Source organism: Neomonachus schauinslandi, chromosome 15 (assembly GCF_002201575.2).
Source record: "Neomonachus schauinslandi chromosome 15, ASM220157v2, whole genome shotgun sequence".
Classification (NCBI taxonomy): domain Eukaryota; kingdom Metazoa; phylum Chordata; class Mammalia; order Carnivora; family Phocidae; genus Neomonachus; species Neomonachus schauinslandi.
This window is the reverse complement of record NC_058417.1, coordinates 2,307,239-2,327,134: the sequence shown is the minus strand read 5'-3', so window position 1 is coordinate 2,327,134 and position 19,896 is coordinate 2,307,239. Positions and strand designations below refer to the sequence as shown.

Genomic DNA, 19,896 nt, shown 5'->3' with positions numbered 1-19,896 from the left:
CATATATATATATATATATCTACACACAAATTTTATATATATATATACACACACACACATATATATATATATACACACACACGCACACACGCACACACACACAGCGGAACCACAAGGGAGACAGAGCCTTGGAGGCAGGGGGCAGACATGATGACAGCTCTCCTATATCCTTAACCTGCACTCCTCTGAGGCAGAAAGGCACAGGAAACGGAAGGAGTTGAGGATGGACCGGGGGATTTGAATTTCAGAACAGGTCAAAATTCCAAAACCACAGACATTTTCGGGAGAACTGAGATCGTAGACACTTATTTTTTTGAAAATATGATTTAGGAAACTAGCTTCCAGAATTTGGTGGTTCTGGGCAACAAATGAGATTGTGGCAAATTGGAGATTAAAATACATGTATCGGAGCTGGGGAACTTGAATATTGTGAATTTCAGATGTTGGAAATTTGGGATTTTGCAATTCCGTCTTTTGAAAATTATTCAAGTCTTGTCAGTTTGTGCCCTCTTTCCCCATGTTCTCTGGGGAGAAGGGTGATGGTGGAGTGGAAAGGCCACTGGTTCTGTGCCACAGCACGCAAGGTTTAGAATCCTACAGACTAGCTCTATACGTAGTGAGGACCCAGATTTAGAGAAACTGACCAATATTTATCTCCGCATCTGTGTGTGTGTCCAATTCTCTAGGCCAATAAACCAACAAGACAAACAAACTGTGCTCCGCACTGGGATGCCAAGTGCACTTCTTTGCGTGGCTGGGGAGTCGGCTGGACAGGGACATGCTTACCTTGTCTCCCAGGGATCCTGGGAGCTGCGGCTGTATGATTCCTCTGAGGGCACAGCCTCCAGCAGCTGAGGAGGTGTGAGGGCTTGGTGACCCTGTGTACTTCACTGTAACAGCTGCAGCCACTAGGGCTCAAGCTGACTTTGGTCTGACCTCCAGGCAGAAACATTAACTCAGCCCAGTTCGCACAGCCTGCTGGGCACAAGATCCTAATGTCCCGTGCGCCTTACACCTGGTGCGACCCGCTCTCCAAATCGAAAAGAAATGGGCATAAAGTGAGGGATGGTCGTGAGATACCACCACCTTTCTTTTTCTACTCCTAGCCTCTCATTGCCTTCAACTCATCTCCCCACCCCTCCCCTTGATTTTGTCTAATGTTACGGAGGAACAGGCAAGTGAAATGAGCCAAGCTGGTCGGCTGGGTGGGGGCTTTGAGGAGTTCTGGTGCAAATACCTTGACCAGGGTGGGCCGTCACACTGATCAGCACTAGCAGGCTGCTGCCAACAGGGGAATCAGGCCCGGTGTTACTGTAGTTTAATTTTTTTTTTTCCCAAGAGAAGCCAGAAATCCAAATTTCTCTGTGCAGTATCCAGATTTTTAAAGTAGCTAACTCACACTAAAAATTGTGCAGGCCAACAACACAGGTCACACAAACACACCAGTTTGCAAACTCTGATGTATACTGTGTAGAGCTTTTGCTCCCATCTTCTCATGTGACTTTCAGACTTGGGGACAGATACTATTCTTAGCTTCATTTTACAGTCATGGAATCTCAGGCCCAGAGCGGCTTAGTACCTTATCCAAAGTTTGAGCACCAAAGCTGGAACCTGAATGAAGGTTTTTTAAAGTGCTCTTTTCCCCCCTCATTACAAATGCATCCTTTTAGAAATAACCTTTTTTTTTTAATCCTAAGGATAACACTTATTACAAAACAATAAATTACAGGAAAGTAAAAACAAAGAGAATGACCACTAGTCCCAACACGCAAACATAAGCACTACTGGAAGGAAAGAACTGATGTAGTTCCTTCCAGGAAAAAAAAAATTCTCTAATCACTCAACAAATGTGAAGCACCTACTATCCTATAGGTCAGGGCCTGTGTTAGGTACTGGGGTATTATAGTGAACAAGACGCAGTTCCTGCCCTCCTAGGGCGTACAGTCTACTTTGTTCCATTCTACCGGCAACCTAGTGTTGATATCCAAAGGAACTTCTACAAGAAGCCAAAGAATAAATAAACCGATAGTGCATTTCCGGTGGGGCCCAGGGCTTCAGTCGGCCCCGTCCCACTTGGGCGCTCTCCCCAGAAAGGCAACGATATGGGAAGCCTGGATTCCTAGTGGAGTCGAGAGGCAGAAAGGCACAGGCCTTGACAGCGCTGCCCAACTCTCAGTTCAGCTGGCCGAGGACCTGCGTCTTGGCCCTCTGTCCTCAAGGAAAGGGGTCGGCAGGGGGCAAGTGGTACGAAGCGTCCAGGAAGATGACGAGGGTCCCAATGCTCGTGAAGATGATGAAGGTCCACAGGAAAAGGCGATCCACTACCATGGCCACAAACTGCCAGTCTTCTTTCAGCTGGGGGTAGGCAGAGTACACGGTCCCTGAGCTCCAGAGCCCCAGGGAAGGCCTGCCCGGTACCCTCGCCCTTCTCTCACGGCTCAGAGACAGGGGCGGGCCGCGGGACCGAGGAAAACGAAACTGCGGACGACCGATGGAGCGAGGAACCAGTCGGAAAGCAGGGGGCGGGACCAAGGGAGGCGAGCTTCCAATCAGAAGCAAGAGCGGGTGCTGGGGCGGAGCCGGGGTCTGCGGGCGGAACCGAGGCCACCCAGGCCCCGCCCTGCTCCACCCTCATTGGACTTACCGCGTCGTGGTCTTCCTGCTCCTGCAGCTGCCGAGCGATGTAGCTGATGGAGGAAACGGCCTCCCGTAGTTCGGGAGGCAGGCCCACAGCCCGGGTTGGACCATCGGTAAGTCGCCGCAGGTCCGGGGCAGACAGTTCAGGCTGGAACCTGGAAGAGCCGCGACAGTTTGGCCAGGCTCAAGGCTCCGTCCCGACCCCTTCCTCCAACACTCTTGTCAGTTTTCAAAACGTGAGAAGGCCCTTTAGGCTCTCCCCGCCAGCGGCGACCTCTCCAGCCTTCCGCAATTCCTCCCATCTCTATACGCTTTAGTCTCCGCCTTTCCGCAAAGTAGGCGGTGGGGGGGGGGGGTACTACAATTCCCATGATGCCCAAGGGCATCTTCTGGGACCTTAAGCCGCCCGCCTCCGCACAGTCTTCTGGGAACTGTAGTTCCCTCTCTCCCTTCCTTGTAGGCGACGGGGAGTAGGTACTACCTGTTGGGTTTAGGGAAGAGAAAATCGTTCGGTGGCTTCCGGATGAAATATTCATCTGTTCCCCGACCCCAGCCACTTCCTGGAGAATCCCTGAGGGCTACAGGAGGTGGCTCTGGCATCAGGTCTCTCTCAGGTTTGGGCCTCTTCAGACCCAGGTATAGAGGGAGTTTGTGGATGAAGATCTGCTGAGTAGAAAGGCGTGTTGGCGGGGGCTCTCACGCTTTCAGACCGCAAGCGAAGCGGCCCGCCGTTCCCATCCACCTGCCCATCCCCGCGCATGCGTGCGCGCGTCCCCCCAGCCACACAGCCTCCAGAGCTCCTAAGTGGGTTGCGAGGCGTCCCGACTGGAAAGGAAAGTTCCGAGGGCTTCCACCCTGACAGGACCTGACCCTGGGAATGAATGTTACCCTGAGACCCAGTATGAGCACTACTGACGAAGAAAGTAAGGAATCTATGCCATGACAGTGTCGGGAGGGTAAAGTTAGCTGCGCAACGTTTCAACATCCAACAGGCCCCGGCACTAGAACATTCCACCAGGAGTTGCAGTTCTCCCTTAGGTCTGAGAAAGGGAAGGTTGAAGTTGGTAGGCGGGTTGCAGGAGTGATACCTGCACAAAAAAAACGAACACCAGGACTGAAAGTTAACACAGGTCGGAGGAGGACATCTTACCTGGCGGACCCAAACGGGCATTTGGTGGGTGTGGGGTGAGCGATGGTGCAGGTTGAGGACTACGACACTAAGGATGACTGAGAAAGTGACGAGGACCATGGTAAACATGAGGTACTTGATAATGATGGGGACAGACAGGGAGGTCTCAGGAACTTTGTCTGCCAGCAGCAACAGGAACACGGTAAGGGTCAGCAGCGCAAAGATGGACAGCCCCATCTTCTCTCCTTGCGGGCCAGAGGGGAAGGCAGAAGGATTAGGCTTTGCCAGAAGGCAATTTCCATGGCATTTTCAGTGACCTCCAGCCCACACAAGGACAGGCTTTTGGAAGGGCCAACTGCATGCAGATGACTCTTAAAATTATACCTCCAGCCCAGACTTACTCTCCTAAACCCCAGATTTATAGGCATCTGCTGATTTAACCTCTCTGCTTCGATGTCCAATAGACGTCTCAAACTTAACATGTCCCAAAATTAATCCCCTGACCACCAAACCCTCCCACAGGCTCCCACATTTCATGAATGGCAAATCCATCTTTCCTGGGGCTCCGGCCAAAGTCCTATCAGTCATTCTCAACTCTCCTCTCTCGCTCTCATCCCATATCCAATCCATAGCAAACCCTACTGGCTGTACCTTCAAAATATATTCGTACAAAGCACCATTACCTCAGGTCTGAGTTATTATAAAGGCCTCCTCTTTGCTTCATCCTATTTCCCCCTGCTGACTGTTCTCAACAGAGCAGCCAGATTGATCCTGTTAAAATGTAAATCAGATTGTATCACTTCTCTTTTCAAAACCTTCCAGTGGCTTCTCATCTTCTTTAGCATAAAAGCCAGCCCTCAGTGTGGTTGACAAGGCCTTCTTCCCATTATCTCTCTGACTTTATCTCCTACTGTTTTTCTCTTGCTTCCTTCATTCAGTTATCCTGGCTATTTCGTGAATACACGAGGCTCACTCCCAGTTCAGGATCTTTGCATTCACTGTTAACTCCACTTGGTACATTCTTCCCCCAGGTATCTGCCAGGGTCATTCTCTCACCCCCTTCAACTCTTCCTTCAAATACTGATCAAATATTTCCTTTTTATTGAGGCATTCACTGACCATTCTCTATCTTTTTAAGATTTTATTTTTAAGTAATCTCTACACCCAGTGTGGGGCTTGAACTCACAACCCCAAGATCAAGAGTCACGTGCTGTACCGACTAAGCCAGCTAGGGGCCCCTGACTGTTCTATTTTATTTTTATTTATTCTTTTGGCGGGGGGAGGGCAGAGGGAGAGGGAGAGAATCTTAAGCAGGCTCCATGCCCAGCGCTGAGATCATGACCTAAGCAGAAATCAAGAGCCGGACACTGAACCAACTGGGCCACCCAGGCGCCCCCTGGCTGTTCTATTTTAAATTGTAACCCCTACCCCCATTCTCATCCTCCCTAACCACTTTTCCTACTTTATTTTCCTCCTTAGGACTTGTCCTGTTCTAATATACTATCTAATAGATTTATTTATCTTGTTTATTGACTGTCTCCCCACTAGAATGTAAACTCCACAAGGGCAAGGATTTTTGTCTCTTTTATTCACTGATGTATTCCCAGTGCCTACCTAACACATTATAGATGCTAAACAAATATCATTGCGTGAATGAATAGACCAACCCTTGTAGCTTTTTAAAAGGAACTAAATAGCAACTTGAAGGATCTAAAAAAGGAAACAAAGTATATAAGGATATGCCAGGTGGCTGAATATTCCTGTGGCATAAAATAGGCACCTCAAACTTCAAGGAAGGTATCGAAATAAAAAACTTTTATGGTCTGCTCTACTTAAGTCCTATATAATATTGGGTTCCAAGATTTGCTCTGCTCCGGGAGGAAGTAGAAGTTACATTTGGAAGTGTGTTCTAGAGCTGGATCACTTTCCTTCCCTAGACAGATTACTTGATGCCAGAGAGAAGGAAAGCATACTTTAAATACCAGAGTTAAGGATTTCAGTCTCAGAATCAGACTGGCACCAACCAGAGTTGGAATCGTGACACTACCTCTAACTATAAGGTGGGGCAAATGACTTAAACTCTCTCAGCCTCTTTGTCCTTCTCTGTAAAGTGGGAAGACAATTCAGTATTCACCTCACAGAGTTGTTCTAAAGATTAGTATTGAGTTCACGTAGGAGCGCCTGGGTGGTGCAGTCGATTAAGGGTCCGAATGTTGATTTTGGCTGGGGTCGTAGTCTCTGGGTCATGAGATCGATTCCCGTGTCTGGCTCTGCGCTCAGCGCAGAGTCGGCCTGAGATTCACTCTGCCTCTCCCCCTTCTAAAATAAATAAATAAATCTTAAAAAAAAAAAAAGAATTGAGTTAATGTATGTAACATGTTGGGGCGCCTGGGTGGCTTAGTCGCTAAGCATCTGCCTTCGGCTCAGGTCATGATCCCAGGGTCCTGGGGTCGAGCCCCGTATTGGGCTCCCCGCTTGGCGGCAAGCCTGCTTCTCCCCCTCCCACTCCCCCTGCTTGTGTTCCCTCTCTCGCTGTCACTCTCTCTCTGTCAAATAAATAAATAAAATCTTTAAAAAAAAGTATGTAACATGTTAACTGTACTACTTATAGCAAGCGCTCAAAAATAGTAAAAATAATAACACTTACATAGAACTTACTTGGTACCAGGCATAGTTCTATTAACTCAATTAATCCTCAAAATAATTCTGTTAGGTAGGGACACATAGGAAGGAATCTGCCCAAGGTTACTCCGTAACTACATTATGCTGCCCCCTAGAGAAATGTTGCTATTATTTCCAAGGGAATCTCCAAGGGACTAGTAGGTGTGTGTGTGGGGGGGGGGGGGGGGGGAGTTGGGGGGAGTATACCAGGAATGGGGAAAGGGAAGGGGAGAGTTGTCTAACCACAGGAGTTTGTTGGTTCCAAGGATGAGATCTTAGGATTCTGAAGGAAAGAGTTCAGGAGTTCCTGGACGGAGAGAAGTGGGCAGCAGAGGGGAGGCAGAGCCTGAGGTTAGAGGGAAAACCTGGATCCAGATGAGAAGATTCTGGTTGAAGGGAAAACCTGGGCAAGATCGCTGAAGCACAATCCATGATGGCTTGGGTTGGCAGAAAAACCTTGCCTGGTTTCAGGGTGGACAGGAAGAAGCTGAGCAACTGGTAAGAAGGAGGGTTGCCAGCTCTTCCCTCCCTTACCTGCATCTGGCGGCAGGTAGAAGACGAAGATGGCCAGAAGAGTGATGAGGATGCATGGGGCAATGACATTGACCAGGTAGAAGAGAGGCTTCCGGCGAATGATGAGGTAGAAGGTGACTTCTTGCCGCTGTCCTTCCCCCCCTCCCCTAGGATCCGCTGGAGGCTGGATTAGCCGAGAAGGCTTGTGGATAATTTCCCATTGGCCATTCTCTGGGAGGAAGGAGAGGGGAGGAGAGAAGAAAGGGACACAGATGTGGGACCTGTCCTTATTGCTGCCAGATATGGCTTGCTCTGCCACATCCTAGACCTGAGGGTGGCTGATGTGATAAGGCGCTAGCTGCGGACACTGGGCTGGGCAGCCCATCTCTGATGAACGAGTCTCCACTTCCATATCTGCGAAATGTAGAGAGTCCCACTTACCTTCCCGACCCCACAGGTTGTACTGGGCATTGCTGAAGGAGGAGGGTGTTTATCAGCCTGTTAGAAACTGGAAATCATAAAGCCCATGGACGTGGGAGCCATGCCCACTCACCAATGAAGGTCCCTTCATGAATGCGCACTTCCTGCCGCTCCTGCTTATCAGGACCCAAGCCGGCCCGCAGGCTGACCTCGGAGCTGTCGTAGCTGTAGGAACTGAACACCATCGTGCAGTTCTGCCAGTCGAAGGGGAAGTAGGTGACCTGGATGGAGCGGGGGTGGGGGGTGTCACCAGAGCTGCCAGAGAACTGTTCGGGGCTGGGGGCGTTGGGAGGTCATTAGGCAGGTCACAGGGATGTAGGGTCACAGACGAATTGGAAGGTTATTAGGGGAGGCCATGGGCAACGGGAGCGAGGTCACTGAGAAACACTGCAAGTCAGCGACACTGGGCAGAGAGGATGAAACAACGCAAAATCAGGAGGACGGGAGCGATATGGGAGGGTTATGGGGGATAATGGAGGAGGGACGGGAGTCGCTGCGGAGGCCGTGTCTTGGAAGAAGCAGGGTTCCCAGGGGAAGCCCGGGCACCTGGATGCTGCAGCTGCTACGGTAGAGGCCGGGAGGCTGCCAGCGCACGGAACCATTGGAGGACACCACGACGTTCAAGTCCAGAGCAACGTCAAAATTTCCGTCGTTGCTGCGGGGAGGAACCTTCTCGGTCGGGATCAGGCCCCGCCCTCCGGAGGCCCCGCCCACCTCCCCGCCTCGGGGAAGAGCTTACTTGTTTAGGAGCACCACGTCCGGAAGCCACACGGATCCAGCCGTAATGCGAAGTGAATCGATGCCGTCGTGCTCCGCGGGGTCCCAGCTCAGCCTGTAGTCAGTCCACTCCTGTGGAAGCAGAGGCTGAGGGGCTGTCCGGGACTGGAGCCTGGGAGGGGACGTGGGATGTCCGGAGGAAGCCGGAGAGGGAGTGCAAGGAAGGGGAGCCGACAGGCCTGGGCTATGGTCCTGGAAGTCGGGGCTCTGATTCCGGCTGCACCTTTACTCGCTGGGACCCCATCAGCCAATTTCCTCTTCCCTCGCCCTGGGCCCCCGGTTTTTAGTCTGTAAAAATGAGGAGGTTGCACTAGCTAGCCACTAAAACTGTTTTTCAAACTGCAGTTAGCGACCCTTTAGTGGGTCGGGAATCAAGTTAGCGGCCCCCAAAACATTGTTAAAAAAATTAGAATAAGAAATGTGTGGAATGCAACTCCCATAGTAAAGATAGGTATTGTCTCCTGAAGCTTCCGTTCCGTTATGTTTTCTGAGGTCGTGATGCAAGATACACTCTTACTGAGCGGGACATTGGAGGAAATTGGAAAGGCAGCGGGGCGCCCTCTCCCACCCCGTGGGGTCTCCATACCAGGTCTAAGTACACCTTTGTGCTCATCTCCTCATCCTTCTCGTTCTAGAAGGGAAAAGTTTAAAGGGTAGAGGTGATGGGAATAGAGAGAAATGAAGGGGCTCGGCGGGTCAAGCTCTCTCTGGAAACCCCTCTTTTTCTGAGCCCCTCTCTCTTGCCTCCAAGCCCCGCCTCCTAGATGCGGAATTGACTTAAGCCCCGCCTCTATCCCGGAAACTTCCGGCCGTCCCGGGCCCCACCCACAGCCCGTAACTCACCCAACCCTGAATCTCCGCCCGCTGTTGTTTCCCGACCTAGTCCGGCGCCAAGCTCCGCCCCAGCCTGCGACCACGCCTCAAGGCCCGCCCCCCAGCCTTCCCGTAGCCCCGGCCTCACTTCAGGGTTCCTCGCCCTACCCGGCTCTACCCGCGGCCGGTCCAGCAGCCACGCCCACAGCTTGTCCACTGGTCCGATTTCGACCCAATCTCTGCTAACGGGGCCCCAGGCCCCGCCCCCAGACGGCCCCCGCCCAAAGCCACGCCCCCAGCCGGACACCGCGCCGGGCCTCCACCCCGGCGTGCGCCCTCACCAGGCTGATGAGCTGCGCCAGGCTGAGGCCAATGCTGACTCCGACACGGTCCCCCACCTCCCGCGCCGGCCGCACCGAGCTGTCATAGCCCGAGAAAAGCTTCTTGCGGAGCCGGCCCTCCGCCTCCGTGCCGCGGGCGCCTGGAGAGGAGAGCACGAAGTGAAGCCACCGCGCCCGGCCACGACCCCTGGCCCCGTCACTGCCCCCCTGAGGCCCAGACGTACCAGGGGCGAGCGACGCCCCCAGCGCCCCCAGCAGCAGCAGCAGCCGCCCTGGGGTCATAGCCCGGCCGCGTTGCTCAGTGAGTTCGCTCGGTTCGCCAGCGCAGGGGAAATGACGAGGCGCCCAGGAATGTGCACCTGTTGTTGGGGGCAGCCGCCAGCCCACCCGCCCCGCCCCTGGGACTTGGTCCCGCCCCAAGCAACTGCCAATGCCCGCCACCCACAGATGACAGACAACACTTCAGTTGTATAAATCGTCTTTAATTGAGAAAGCATGGAGTGGAGACCCCGTCCCCTGGGAGCAGAGCCAGGGGATGGGTGGAGCCTGAGCGGGGTCTGTGCGGGCGAGGGGAGTATGCACCCCTCTTGCAACAAGCCAGAAATAGAAAGAGCCTGAGGAAGAACGACCCGCCTCTGAGCCCGAGCCCCTCCCTTTAGGGTCTCCTCCGTCTTCCCTGCCCAGGTCTGAGGCTACTGGGAGCCTCTCTCCTAGTTCACTGGTGGGTTCCTGATCTTTCTCAGGGCTGCCCCTAGCTCTACACGCTTTTCAGAAAAATCTAGTCAGGCCCTTTTCGGGTACCTAAGACTTAGCTGAAGTTATAAGCTGTAAGGTAAAAGCAAGCTCTATTAAGTTAGAAGCTCTGGGGTTATATGAGGTCTAGAGCCCAAGAGGCCCTCACCGTCCTTGGCCTCACTTATAGGGGAGACTTATTGCTGAATTGGGATCTCTGTACTGGGGATCAAGGCTGTGTCCTGTTTGTTCTTTTTATACTAGATCCATTACCTTAGAGACCTCAGCTTTAAAGGGGACCTGGAAGGAATTCCTGCTGAGGTAGCTAAGTGTTCATGTCCCCCCAACCCAGACACAGCCAAAACATGCCATGGGTTTGGCCCCTTGGCCATCCCAGGTTCCCTGCTATGAGCCAAGGATTCCTTCCCAGACTCCTCTGCCCTTCCTCAGACTCTGTTTCCCTGGCAGGACCCCAGCTGAGTTACAGGAGCTAGAAACTGCATGTAAAAATAAGGTTAGCATTCTATAGGGAGAATCGGATTTTTAGAAAATTTAGGAAAAACAAAAAGCATTTCTTGATTCATCAACAAAGTTCTTAGTGAATCATAGCTGGGTTCTTTCCAGAGCTCACCTTTAATAGGTATTACTAGAGAAGGTAGGAGGGTGGGTCTAGAACTCTCTATATGAGCACTGATATGGCTATATAGGCCCGGGTTCCATCCTGGAGGGAAGGGCTGAGAGTCGTGGTCTATGTCCTAGAGCTGAGATTCAGAAGGAAGTATGGCTCCATGTGTGTCTAGAATACCATGCTCTAGAATCGGGTGTCTTTGGGATAAGAAAGTTAAAACTGTGGTGATCTGAGACTGGTCCTAGTTCAGGCCAAGGCCAGCAGCTGGATAGAGCTCAAATCTAGCCTCTCTCTACTTGGAAACCAGGGGTCCATCTGGGTCAAGGACAGAAGCCTGATGGATCCAGAACAGAGCCTGGCAGCATGCCAGCATTCCAGCACAGAGCCTTAGTGCAAAAAGGGCCCTGGCTAGGGTGCCTGGTGTTCCAGAACCTGTCCAGAACAAGGCAGAAGGTGTAGTAGGGCAAAAAGGAAACTAATCCTGACCTCCAGTAGACCTATAAATCTATGGCTCAGTGGCAACGAAGAGGGCATAGGGCTCCCGGAACTGGCTGAGCCCAGGGTGCAGAGTATTTATGTCCTGGTTCTGTCAGTTTGGGAACCCCCAGCACCTTCTTGGGAAAAGGCTTTGGGGGGCTGTGAGTGTGGAAGGAAAGAAGTGAGCAGGCAGGACCATTTTCAGAATCCTCCTCTCTGAACTCCTCCCAGGAGCTGGAAGTCGGTGGGGGGGGGGGTTCACAGTCAGCCCCTTGGCTCCCTCAGGATAGAGCACCTGCTGGGACCTGGCTGCTCAGGGCATGAGGGTGGTGGCAGGGGTGAGGGCAGGGCGAGGAGCAGGGCTGGGGCAAAGGCTGTGGCAGTGGCTGGCTCCATGCAAGGGCAGGGAGCCTCCAGTCCACGGCCTACATTTTAGGGGGCAGGGGGACTGGAAGGGGAGGTCTCAGGGACACTGTGGAGAGAAGGCTCCCGGTACATGGCCACTGTGAAGGAGAGAGAGGAGCAGGAAGGAGAATTAGGCACGGAGACACCTAGGAGGAATCAGAGCTCGGAAAGGGTGCCCTTCCCTGAAACTCATCCTCTGGGAACCCCAACCCACAGGAGGAGGGCTCCCCAAACCCCCAAAGGCCAAAGCCTTCCTGGCTTGACCCATCATAACAGGTGTCCTCTTGAAAACTTGTAGCCCCCAAGTTGCCTGTCACTCAACGTCCATGTCAAGGCCAGCACCCTCCCATGTGGCCCACCTTTTCTGCAATCCATACTCACCCTCCAGGAGCTTGGGCACAAAGTGGGCGGCTGCCTTGGTCTTCTTGACTCGATTTCCCTTCATGACTCGGCCCTCCCTGTCCAGGCCCAGGTACCAGGCCCGGCCGGAGCGGCGCTGACGGTAGAGAGCAGAGGCGTACAGGACATAGTAATTCTCGAAGACGCATTCCTTAAAGCGACACTCCGCTGTGAAATGTGGCTGAGGAGACAAAGACCCAGAAAGGCACACAGAGACAGACAGACAAGAAGACGTCTCACTAGACAGAAGAAGGAAGAACAAGCCAGGATAGAATCCATACATTTGGGGCTGGGAGGGCCCACTTCTCACTCCACGCAGAAACTAGGAGAAAGGGGGGATGAGGGAGAGTCTGGCCGGCCCCCGATTGTTAGAAACTAGATTTCGGGGGTGCAGGGGGCTGGAATAAGAAGAAACTAGATTGGGGGGGCAAGCCCCAGGCCACGCAGCCTTGTCTCACCGAGCTGTAGAGCAGCCCCTCCGCGTTCATGGCCATGTAGTGACCCAGCTTGGCACTCTGGATGGTGACCACACGGAGCCCCACGGGGATCAGGTTGAAGTGGGCTGGGGGTGGAGAGAGGGAGGCATCAGTGCCCGGGGCCTCAGGCCCCCAGCCTGGCACCCCCCCCCACGGCCCCAGCCCAGTTCCACCGCTTCCCTTGGGGGTCCAAGAGCCAGACTGAACACAGCAGCACCGGAAGTGGGACTAGGATGTCACCTCCTGTCCCCGCGCTCTTCCCTCCCACCCAGCCGCTGGCTTCCCCTCTCACTGAAAGAGCTGGTGTCCTCGGGGGTGCCCTGGATGCTCCCGTCAGGATTCGCCTGGAGGTAGAAACCCTGGCGGCAGAACAGTTTGGTGACGATGCCTTTGAGCTGAGGCTCTGGAGAGAGAGAGAGAGAGAGAGAGAGACATTCATCTTTGAAGATGACATCTCTGTTCCCAGAACCATTCCTACACTTGGCGGGACGGGAGGAAAGAAAGAGGGGAGAATGGGCAGGGAGGACGCGGGTCCCAGGGCCCCAGCTCTCTGACCCTCTAAGCAGGCTCTCTCCCACCTCTCCCTGACTCCGGAGGAAGCCGGGGTGCAGGTCCCTTCTGCTTCCTCTAACCCCCAGCTTTCCGTTTAATTTATTGAAATTTATTTAAATGGCTTAATTCCTACTCTACAGCTCCACCAGAAGTGGGGGGAGGGGAGAGGAGGGACGAGCCATCAGAAGGCAGAGGACAGAGGGAGGCAGGCGGCACTGCAGAAGGGCCCGTGTGTTTGTGACTGTGGGGGGCGGCGAGGTTACCACAGGGTCGGGGCGCCCCCTCACGAGTGGGGGTGGGACTGGGCCCGACGCTGACTCAGCACCTGCTGCTGCGGCTGCCGCGCGCTTGGCGCGGGCCTTGCCTTGGCCGGGTGCCGGCCTGTCTGACACTGACCCATCTGTCTGTCTGTCTGTCTGTCTGTCAGCCCGCGGGCTCGCGGGGCCCCAGCCCTCCCTGAGGCCCAGCCTCTCCCCTTCAGCCAGGTAACCCGCCTGAGGTAGGGGACATTGGGTACCAAACCCAGGAAATGGGGGAAGGGGAGCCCGGGAGCTGGCGAGGCAGGCGGAGTCACGTGGGGGCCGGGTCCCACTCAAAGGGTGGGCTGCGGACCGTACCACTACGGAGGGCCGGCGGCGGGGGGAGGAGGGCACGAGGGGGCTACCCCTAGGGGGGCTGGGAGCAGGCGGGAGCGGGGCCAGAGGGACTCCTGCCAGTCCTGCCTGGACGGGGACCACGCGCCAACCCTCACCACTCTCCTTCCCCGTCGCTTGCTCTCGGCCGACTTCCCCGTACCCCCTTGTAGGTGGTACGACCCCCCCCTCCCGTCTCCGAGCGAGTCTCTCGCCCGGTACTGGGTCTGAGTTCCTCGCGGCAGAGGGTCCCCCGAGCATGTGGGAGCCGCCTTCGGAGTCGCGTAGGGGGTAATGGGGGGTGGCCGGCTCCCCTCTCGAAGCGCAGATCACCGAGGAGGGCGCACAGAGGGGCGGGCTGGCGAGGTAGCTGCAAGGACACCCGGGGAAGAGCTGGGGAGATTGGCGCCTAGCCTGCCAGCGGGAACGGAGCCAAGGCGTGGAGGAGCGGGAGAACCGGGGCGGGGGCGGGGCTGCCAGAGCTGCAGAAACCCTCGGGGTGACCCAGGCGTCCGGAACCCCCAGGCCCCTCCGCCCGGCATTGAAAGAATCGCGAGAGCCGGCACGTAGGCGGCGGACGGTGGGGGTGGGGACTCCTGCGTTGGGGAGGGGGCGGGGGGCGAGCCGGAGCCGCGAGGCTTCGGAGCACCAGACCTAGCCCCCCAAGCCTTCCCCTTGCCCTCGACAGCAAGGAGACTCGGGGTTATGGGCAAAAAAGACGGGAAACTGAGGCATCGTCTAGCAGAGACTGTGTGGTCCTGGCCCACCCCCTTTCACTTTCGGGGAACCCCCCTCAGTCGGGCCCCGTCCTTCGGAGTCCCTGGCCTCAACCTCCCAGGCGGAGAGACCCCAGGCCCGGAGACCCCGCTCCAGCCACTCACCAGGGCCGCGGTCCAGCCGCGCGGGCCTCCCCCCGCACAGTCGCACCTTGGACAGCAGGATGAGGAGCTGCTTCTGGCAAAGGGACTTGGTGCCGCGGGGACACACGCGCCGCTGCGCCGACACGGGCCGGCTGCCCCCGGGCTCGCGGACCTCCCGCTTCTGCCGGATCAGGCTACTGGCCAGAGCCGCCATGGCGCCCCGGGAGGAGACACCCCCAAACCGGCAAGCGCCCGGAGCGCTGGGCTCCTCAAGAGAAGCCCGCTCACCAGGGCATGCTCTTTGACGCTGGGGTCCCAACTCCCCGCCTCACCCACGGGACCTGAGGATAAGCCCCAGACCCCCCCCCCCCCCAGCCGCCAGCTCTCACCCTTGGGTCCTGTGCTAGCTCCACTGGACCCAGCAGCTTATGTATCTGTTGACCCCACCCTCAACTTTTGCCCCCTACTGAAAACTACCCACTTCCCTGTTCTCCACCGTCCCTGTCCCCACTTTCCTTAGGCCAAAGTCGAGACCCTCAAAATTTGCAAGCTGTGGTTCCAGTACCCCCAGGCACCTTTCCACCCTATTTTGGGGACCCGCACTCCTGCCAAATCCACTCTTGTAACCTAAAGGGTGCGGGTCCTCAGCTTTGAATATATTAGCTCAACCCCATCCCTACTGGGGCACTGCCAATGTCAGGGAGGAACCCAACCTTGGTGTCTTTGCCACCCTCTAAGTGGAAAGGATCCCCCACTTTTTTCAGTGAAGTCCCCCCAAACTGGGAAAACCCAGGCTGTCCCCGTTCAGCGATTAGGGGTTCCCAGACCCTGTCTCTGGACAATACCTTTTTTTCACCAAGTCACCCCCATTTCTAGTGGTACATGGTTCCACCTGCCGAGCCCCCTTCCTCACCTTGTCACCCTCCACTCCTTTTGAAGTCACCTCCAAATCCGCCCTTCCTAGTGGATACACCAGGTGGTTGTCTGGAGGGTCTCTGTCACCTCGAGATAAGGAGCATCCGGTTTGGTTTTTTTTTTTCCTGGTTGCCCCTTAATTTCCTCGGGGACAGCTGGTGCTGCTTAGATCCCACGCCCTCCAATCCAACCAGCCCCCCGAGAGGAGCGCACCCACGTTATCACCAGTTCCCAAATGTGAACAGGCCCCCTACAAGTCAGAGTGCATCGGAGCTTTCTGCGACAGGGCTTCTCGTCTTCCCTGGGACAGCCTATAGCACCCCTCTTCCTTCCCCGACGCCCCTCAACCTGTCCTGTCTTGTTGATCCGGCGACGGGTGGCGCTGGCTCCGGTTCCAGGCTCCTCCCTCCCTGTCCCTCGCCAGCGGAGCTTCCCCCCACGCCGGGCTAGGCGCCCCGGACCCCCAGCAAGGAGGAAGGGTGTCTCCGCAGAGCGCCCTGGTCAGGCGAAGTCAGAGCACTGGGCCGGGCGGCTGGACCAAGCAGAGCTGCGGCGGCGGCGGCGGCGGCAGTGGGGAGCCGAGGCGGCGGCGACAGCAGCTCCCCCTCCTCTGAGAGCCGGCCCGGGGGCGGGGCAGGGGGCGGAGACGCCGGGAAAGAGGGGGGCGCAGCAGGGCGGGCGGAACCCCGGGGTTCCTCGGAGGCAGGGAGTGGGGACGGTCTTAGAGGCAGACGGAGCCGAGGCAAGGCCGCACGTCTTGGGGTTCAGAGGAGGAGAGACCAGGAGGTGACTGCACAAAACGGAACCCTGGATGGGAGGAGAGGTTGGGCTTAAGATGGATGGAATGGCGGACGCTGGGAGAATGGAGAAAGGGACCCTACTGCCCGGCTTGGGAGGGCAGAACTTGGGAGGGGACTAACTGCGTAGGGGAGGGGTGGTGGTGAGATCCAGCCCGGGTCGCAACCCGGCCTTCTTTAATCTCTCCGATTTTGTGTGAGCCAAATCGGTCAGTCCCTGGTCTCCATACCTTCCTTCTGCGTTTTGTCGGCAAATATGCACCCCCACCCCTTCCCTACTGACTCCTAAAAGACCATAAAAATTGGGGAAGATGGTGGCCGGAGGATGCACCGGGCCGGGAGGGGTGCTGGCCACAGACTTGGGGAGTAGAGAGGCCAGAAATGGGACGACCTGTGCCAGGGACGGGGCAGGAGGATGCGGGGAGGAACCCGCGAAGGGGCCTTTTAGGCTGTGCTCTTCGGCCCCGGGGCGCTCGGTGTGTCTCCTAGGCGAGGGGCTGGCAGCTCCCGCCACATCCCGCAGGCCAACAGAAGCATTTTTCCACACGGGTAGGAACAGCGTCTTTAATGGGCCCCGCCTCCCACCCCCGCTAAGCCGCCCCCCTTGCGCGCAGCCTTGGCCTCCTCCACCGCGGCGCGCAGGGCGCGGGCTGGGTCCCCGCGGAGCCCGGCCAACGCCCCGAGCAGCGCCGCGGTGCCATCCCCCGCACGGAGCTTCTGGCCGCTCAGAAAATAGTGGGGCAGTGTCCCGGCCTCGAGCACGCGGCCCAGCTCATCCAGCAGCCCGAGGCAGCAGGCGCCCGCGTTCTCGGGCCGCGCGAGATAGAGCGCGGGCAGCCGCTCGCACGCCCAGTAGAGCAGCGTCCGCAGCAGGTAGGGCGCCGCGGCCCGGGTCCCCGCCACCAGCGGGCGCAGCAGCGCCTGGGCCGCCGCGTGCGCTTGCAGCAGCGGAGCGGGAATGCGCGCCTTGAGCGCCAGCTCCTGGCGGGCGAAGCAGAGCTGCCAGCCGGAGGCGCCCGGCTGCTCGGTGTGGCCGCCGGGCACCAGGTAGAAGGATGACGACTCGGAGGCCAGCGGGCCGGCCCACGAGTGGCTCCGAGCACCCTCGGGCCAGCCGGCCACGGACACCACGGGAATCAGGTCGAAGAGCAGGACGCGGCGCGGGGGCCCCGGCGTGGCCAGGAGGACGGTGGTGAACCCCGCGTGGCGGGCTGCGTGGACCAAGCGTGGGGCACCCGGGACCGGGAACAGGGACTCGGCGACCGCGGCCAGTGAAGCAAAGAACCACGCAGCCACCTGGGCGGGGCAAAGGGTGGGCCATGCCTCCCAATCCTCCCACGGCTGTGGGACGGGGCTAAGGACGGCTGCTTTGGTGACGTCACCATTCAGGTTTTTCGGTGGGGCAGAAAAGCCAAGATCGATTATGTCTTGCCCAGGCGGCTCAGGCCCCAGAACGTTACTCGATGATTTTTCCAAAGACACGTTTGGCTCAGGTTCAGTGACATCACCGTGCCGCTGGTCCGTGGAGCTTTGCCGGCCCTTGGGACTTCCTTCGCTTTCGGTTCGGTGGCTGGAATCACGTCCTCCTGGGACTGGAGGTCCTAGGCAATCCTGCCAAGCCTCCCGGATCGAGGTTCCGCGTATCTGCTCTGGGAGGCACAGCCACGCGTAACAGGACTCCACGTCCAGTTGCACCTCCGGCCCAGTGCCGTCTATCGAAAACACGGGCACTAGGAGTGTAAAGCCGGCGTCGTAATGAGGTCCCCGGATGTAAGGACCTAGGGGTGCAGGTCCCAGATCCAGGGAGCCCTCGCGAATCCCACCACGAAGCAGCAAGAGCTCTGCTTGGGGAGGAAAGCGGGGGTCCCGACGGTGAACAAGACCTACGGGAAGAGACGGGTTCGGGAGGGCATGACCCAAAGCCCGGGCGGGGTGGGGAGGGGCTGAAGGCAGGGAGAGTTACTTACCAAGCAAAGAGAAGACAAAGTCCTTGGCCCGGAGGAGGTCTGGTCCCGGCTTGGGCGCGTCACTCCAGCTCTCCTGCACACCCAGCTCCTGGATCAGCTGGGTTAGTTCCTGCAGCTGCGCCCCGGAGCAGAAGTCGATGTCCGTGAGCGGCCGGGCTGGGGCTGGGGGCGGCGGCCCCCACCAGGGCGCACTCCCCCAGACCGCGGAAGCCATGTGGCTCAGCCGTTTGGGGTTAGGGAGGACGCTTAGACGGACGGTTCCTTTGCTGCCAAAAAGTCGCCCGCGTTCTTCTCTCCTCTCGAGGCCGCGAGAGTGCCCCAGGCAGTTCGTCAACGGGTCTGCAGCTGAAGGGCTCTAAATTTAGTCTTGAAAACGAACAAATAAATACCTCCAACGCCGTTGCCCTTTTCTCAAATGATGGTCCCCGCCCCCATGGAATGGCCCACCTGACTCAGCAGGTAAAAAGTAGCTGTTGGGCCCCTCCTGCGAGATGTAATAGCGAGTCGCCGCGGCCGCCCCTGCTCTACTTCCCCTTACCTCTCTTTCGGAAGAGGCTTGTGGTCTGCGGCTTCCCTCTTAGGGATAGCTGCAAGGGTTGGGAAGCGAGCGGACAGAACGATTCAACAGGTAACTTCCTCCTGTAGCCCGAGGCCACGCCCCCAAGCTGCGGCCACGCCCCTTTCTGGAGGCGGTGCGGGTGGTTCCCGACCGGCCCCGCCTCCTGCCGGAGATCGGTCACTCTTCACTCTGCTGAGATCTCGCGCTTCCTGGGGGTTGCAGTTTGTCTTCCGAGCTACCGGGGCGTTGAGGGCACGCCCCCGCATCCTTTCCTGTTCCGCTGAAGTAGTGCCTGATGGAAGTTGTAGTTTCTATGGAGAGCAACTGTTCTGTGACTTTCAAGCCCAGGTCGGCCCCACGCAAACATTCCGTGGGGTTGGAACAGGATGGATCTGAAGAGCAAATAACAATGGGGGACATACCCTAGGGGCCTGGGGTGGGGGGGGAAGAGGGGCCTCCACATCTCTTGTGTGAGTAGAGGAGCTCTGGTCACTTAGATCTAGGAGGGTTCGTCCATGCAATCGTAACTTCATTTTAGAGATGAGACTGCAGCCTGCGAAAGTTGCACATAGTAGGGCTGGGCCGGAGAGGTGTTGGAAAGGGGCTCCCAGCTGGGTGCGGGGGCATCCCTTTGGAGTCCGTGTCAGGCAAGAACACACAGGTGGTGACCCAGGAATAAACACTGGACTGAGGGAACAGCCATAGGTATTGGCGATGCCCACCTCGGACACATGAGTGCTAGCAGGGAACGCACTCTTTGGGATCTGCCAGCTCATATATGTACACAGAAGAGTTATCAGGACTGAAAATCAAGTCCAGAGGAAAATCTCAACTGGGCTGGGGCAGGGCAGCGGAACACTATCCGGAGAAGGAAATTGTGTTCAGTGACTATGGCTACCAGAGACACAGCTTTAGTCCAGGATGAGACTGGGAGCCAGAATGAGAAGACAGAACCACAGAAAAACCAGGGACAGGCCCCGCACGCGGATCAGACCAACCCACCGCTAGACCAGGACTTCCCCCATCCCCCCACCACCGGAAGAACTATGTCCAAAGTGAGATAGGCCTATGTCCATGGCAAAGGACTGTGAAGGAGGGGACTCTCAGAATCCAGAGCTCGATTTGGGGAGCCCCGATCTCAGGGGT

The 19,896-nt window shown here is 56.8% G+C and overlaps 3 protein-coding genes across 3 annotated transcripts; all 3 read right to left on the bottom strand.

The window, feature by feature from the left end:
• Positions 1-1,427: 1,427 nt before the first annotated feature.
• CHRNB1 (cholinergic receptor nicotinic beta 1 subunit) lies at positions 1,428-9,633 on the bottom strand. The gene is made up of 11 exons (XM_021694706.1): positions 9,576-9,633; positions 9,352-9,491; positions 8,784-8,828; positions 8,160-8,269; positions 7,967-8,075; positions 7,494-7,641; positions 6,962-7,171; positions 3,788-4,011; positions 3,119-3,300; positions 2,645-2,792; positions 1,428-2,355 (listed from the first exon to the last, which is right to left on the bottom strand). The coding sequence occupies exons 1-11, from the start codon at positions 9,631-9,633 to the stop codon at positions 2,215-2,217; spliced, it is 1,515 nt and encodes a 504-aa protein (XP_021550381.1). The 3' UTR covers positions 1,428-2,214.
• A 1,836-nt stretch (positions 9,634-11,469) lies between these two features.
• Positions 11,470-14,726, bottom strand: FGF11 (fibroblast growth factor 11). The gene is made up of 5 exons (XM_021694673.1): positions 14,534-14,726; positions 12,761-12,871; positions 12,451-12,554; positions 11,975-12,173; positions 11,470-11,691 (listed from the first exon to the last, which is right to left on the bottom strand). The coding sequence occupies exons 1-5, from the start codon at positions 14,724-14,726 to the stop codon at positions 11,621-11,623; spliced, it is 678 nt and encodes a 225-aa protein (XP_021550348.1). The 3' UTR covers positions 11,470-11,620.
• Positions 14,727-16,788: 2,062 nt separating this feature from the next.
• On the bottom strand, positions 16,789-18,830 carry TMEM102 (transmembrane protein 102). Its single transcript, XM_021694672.1, has 2 exons — positions 18,192-18,830; positions 16,789-18,107 (listed from the first exon to the last, which is right to left on the bottom strand). Exons 1-2 carry the CDS (start codon positions 18,403-18,405, stop codon positions 16,789-16,791), a joined length of 1,533 nt encoding a protein of 510 aa, XP_021550347.1. The 5' UTR covers positions 18,406-18,830.
• Positions 18,831-19,896: the final 1,066 nt, after the last annotated feature.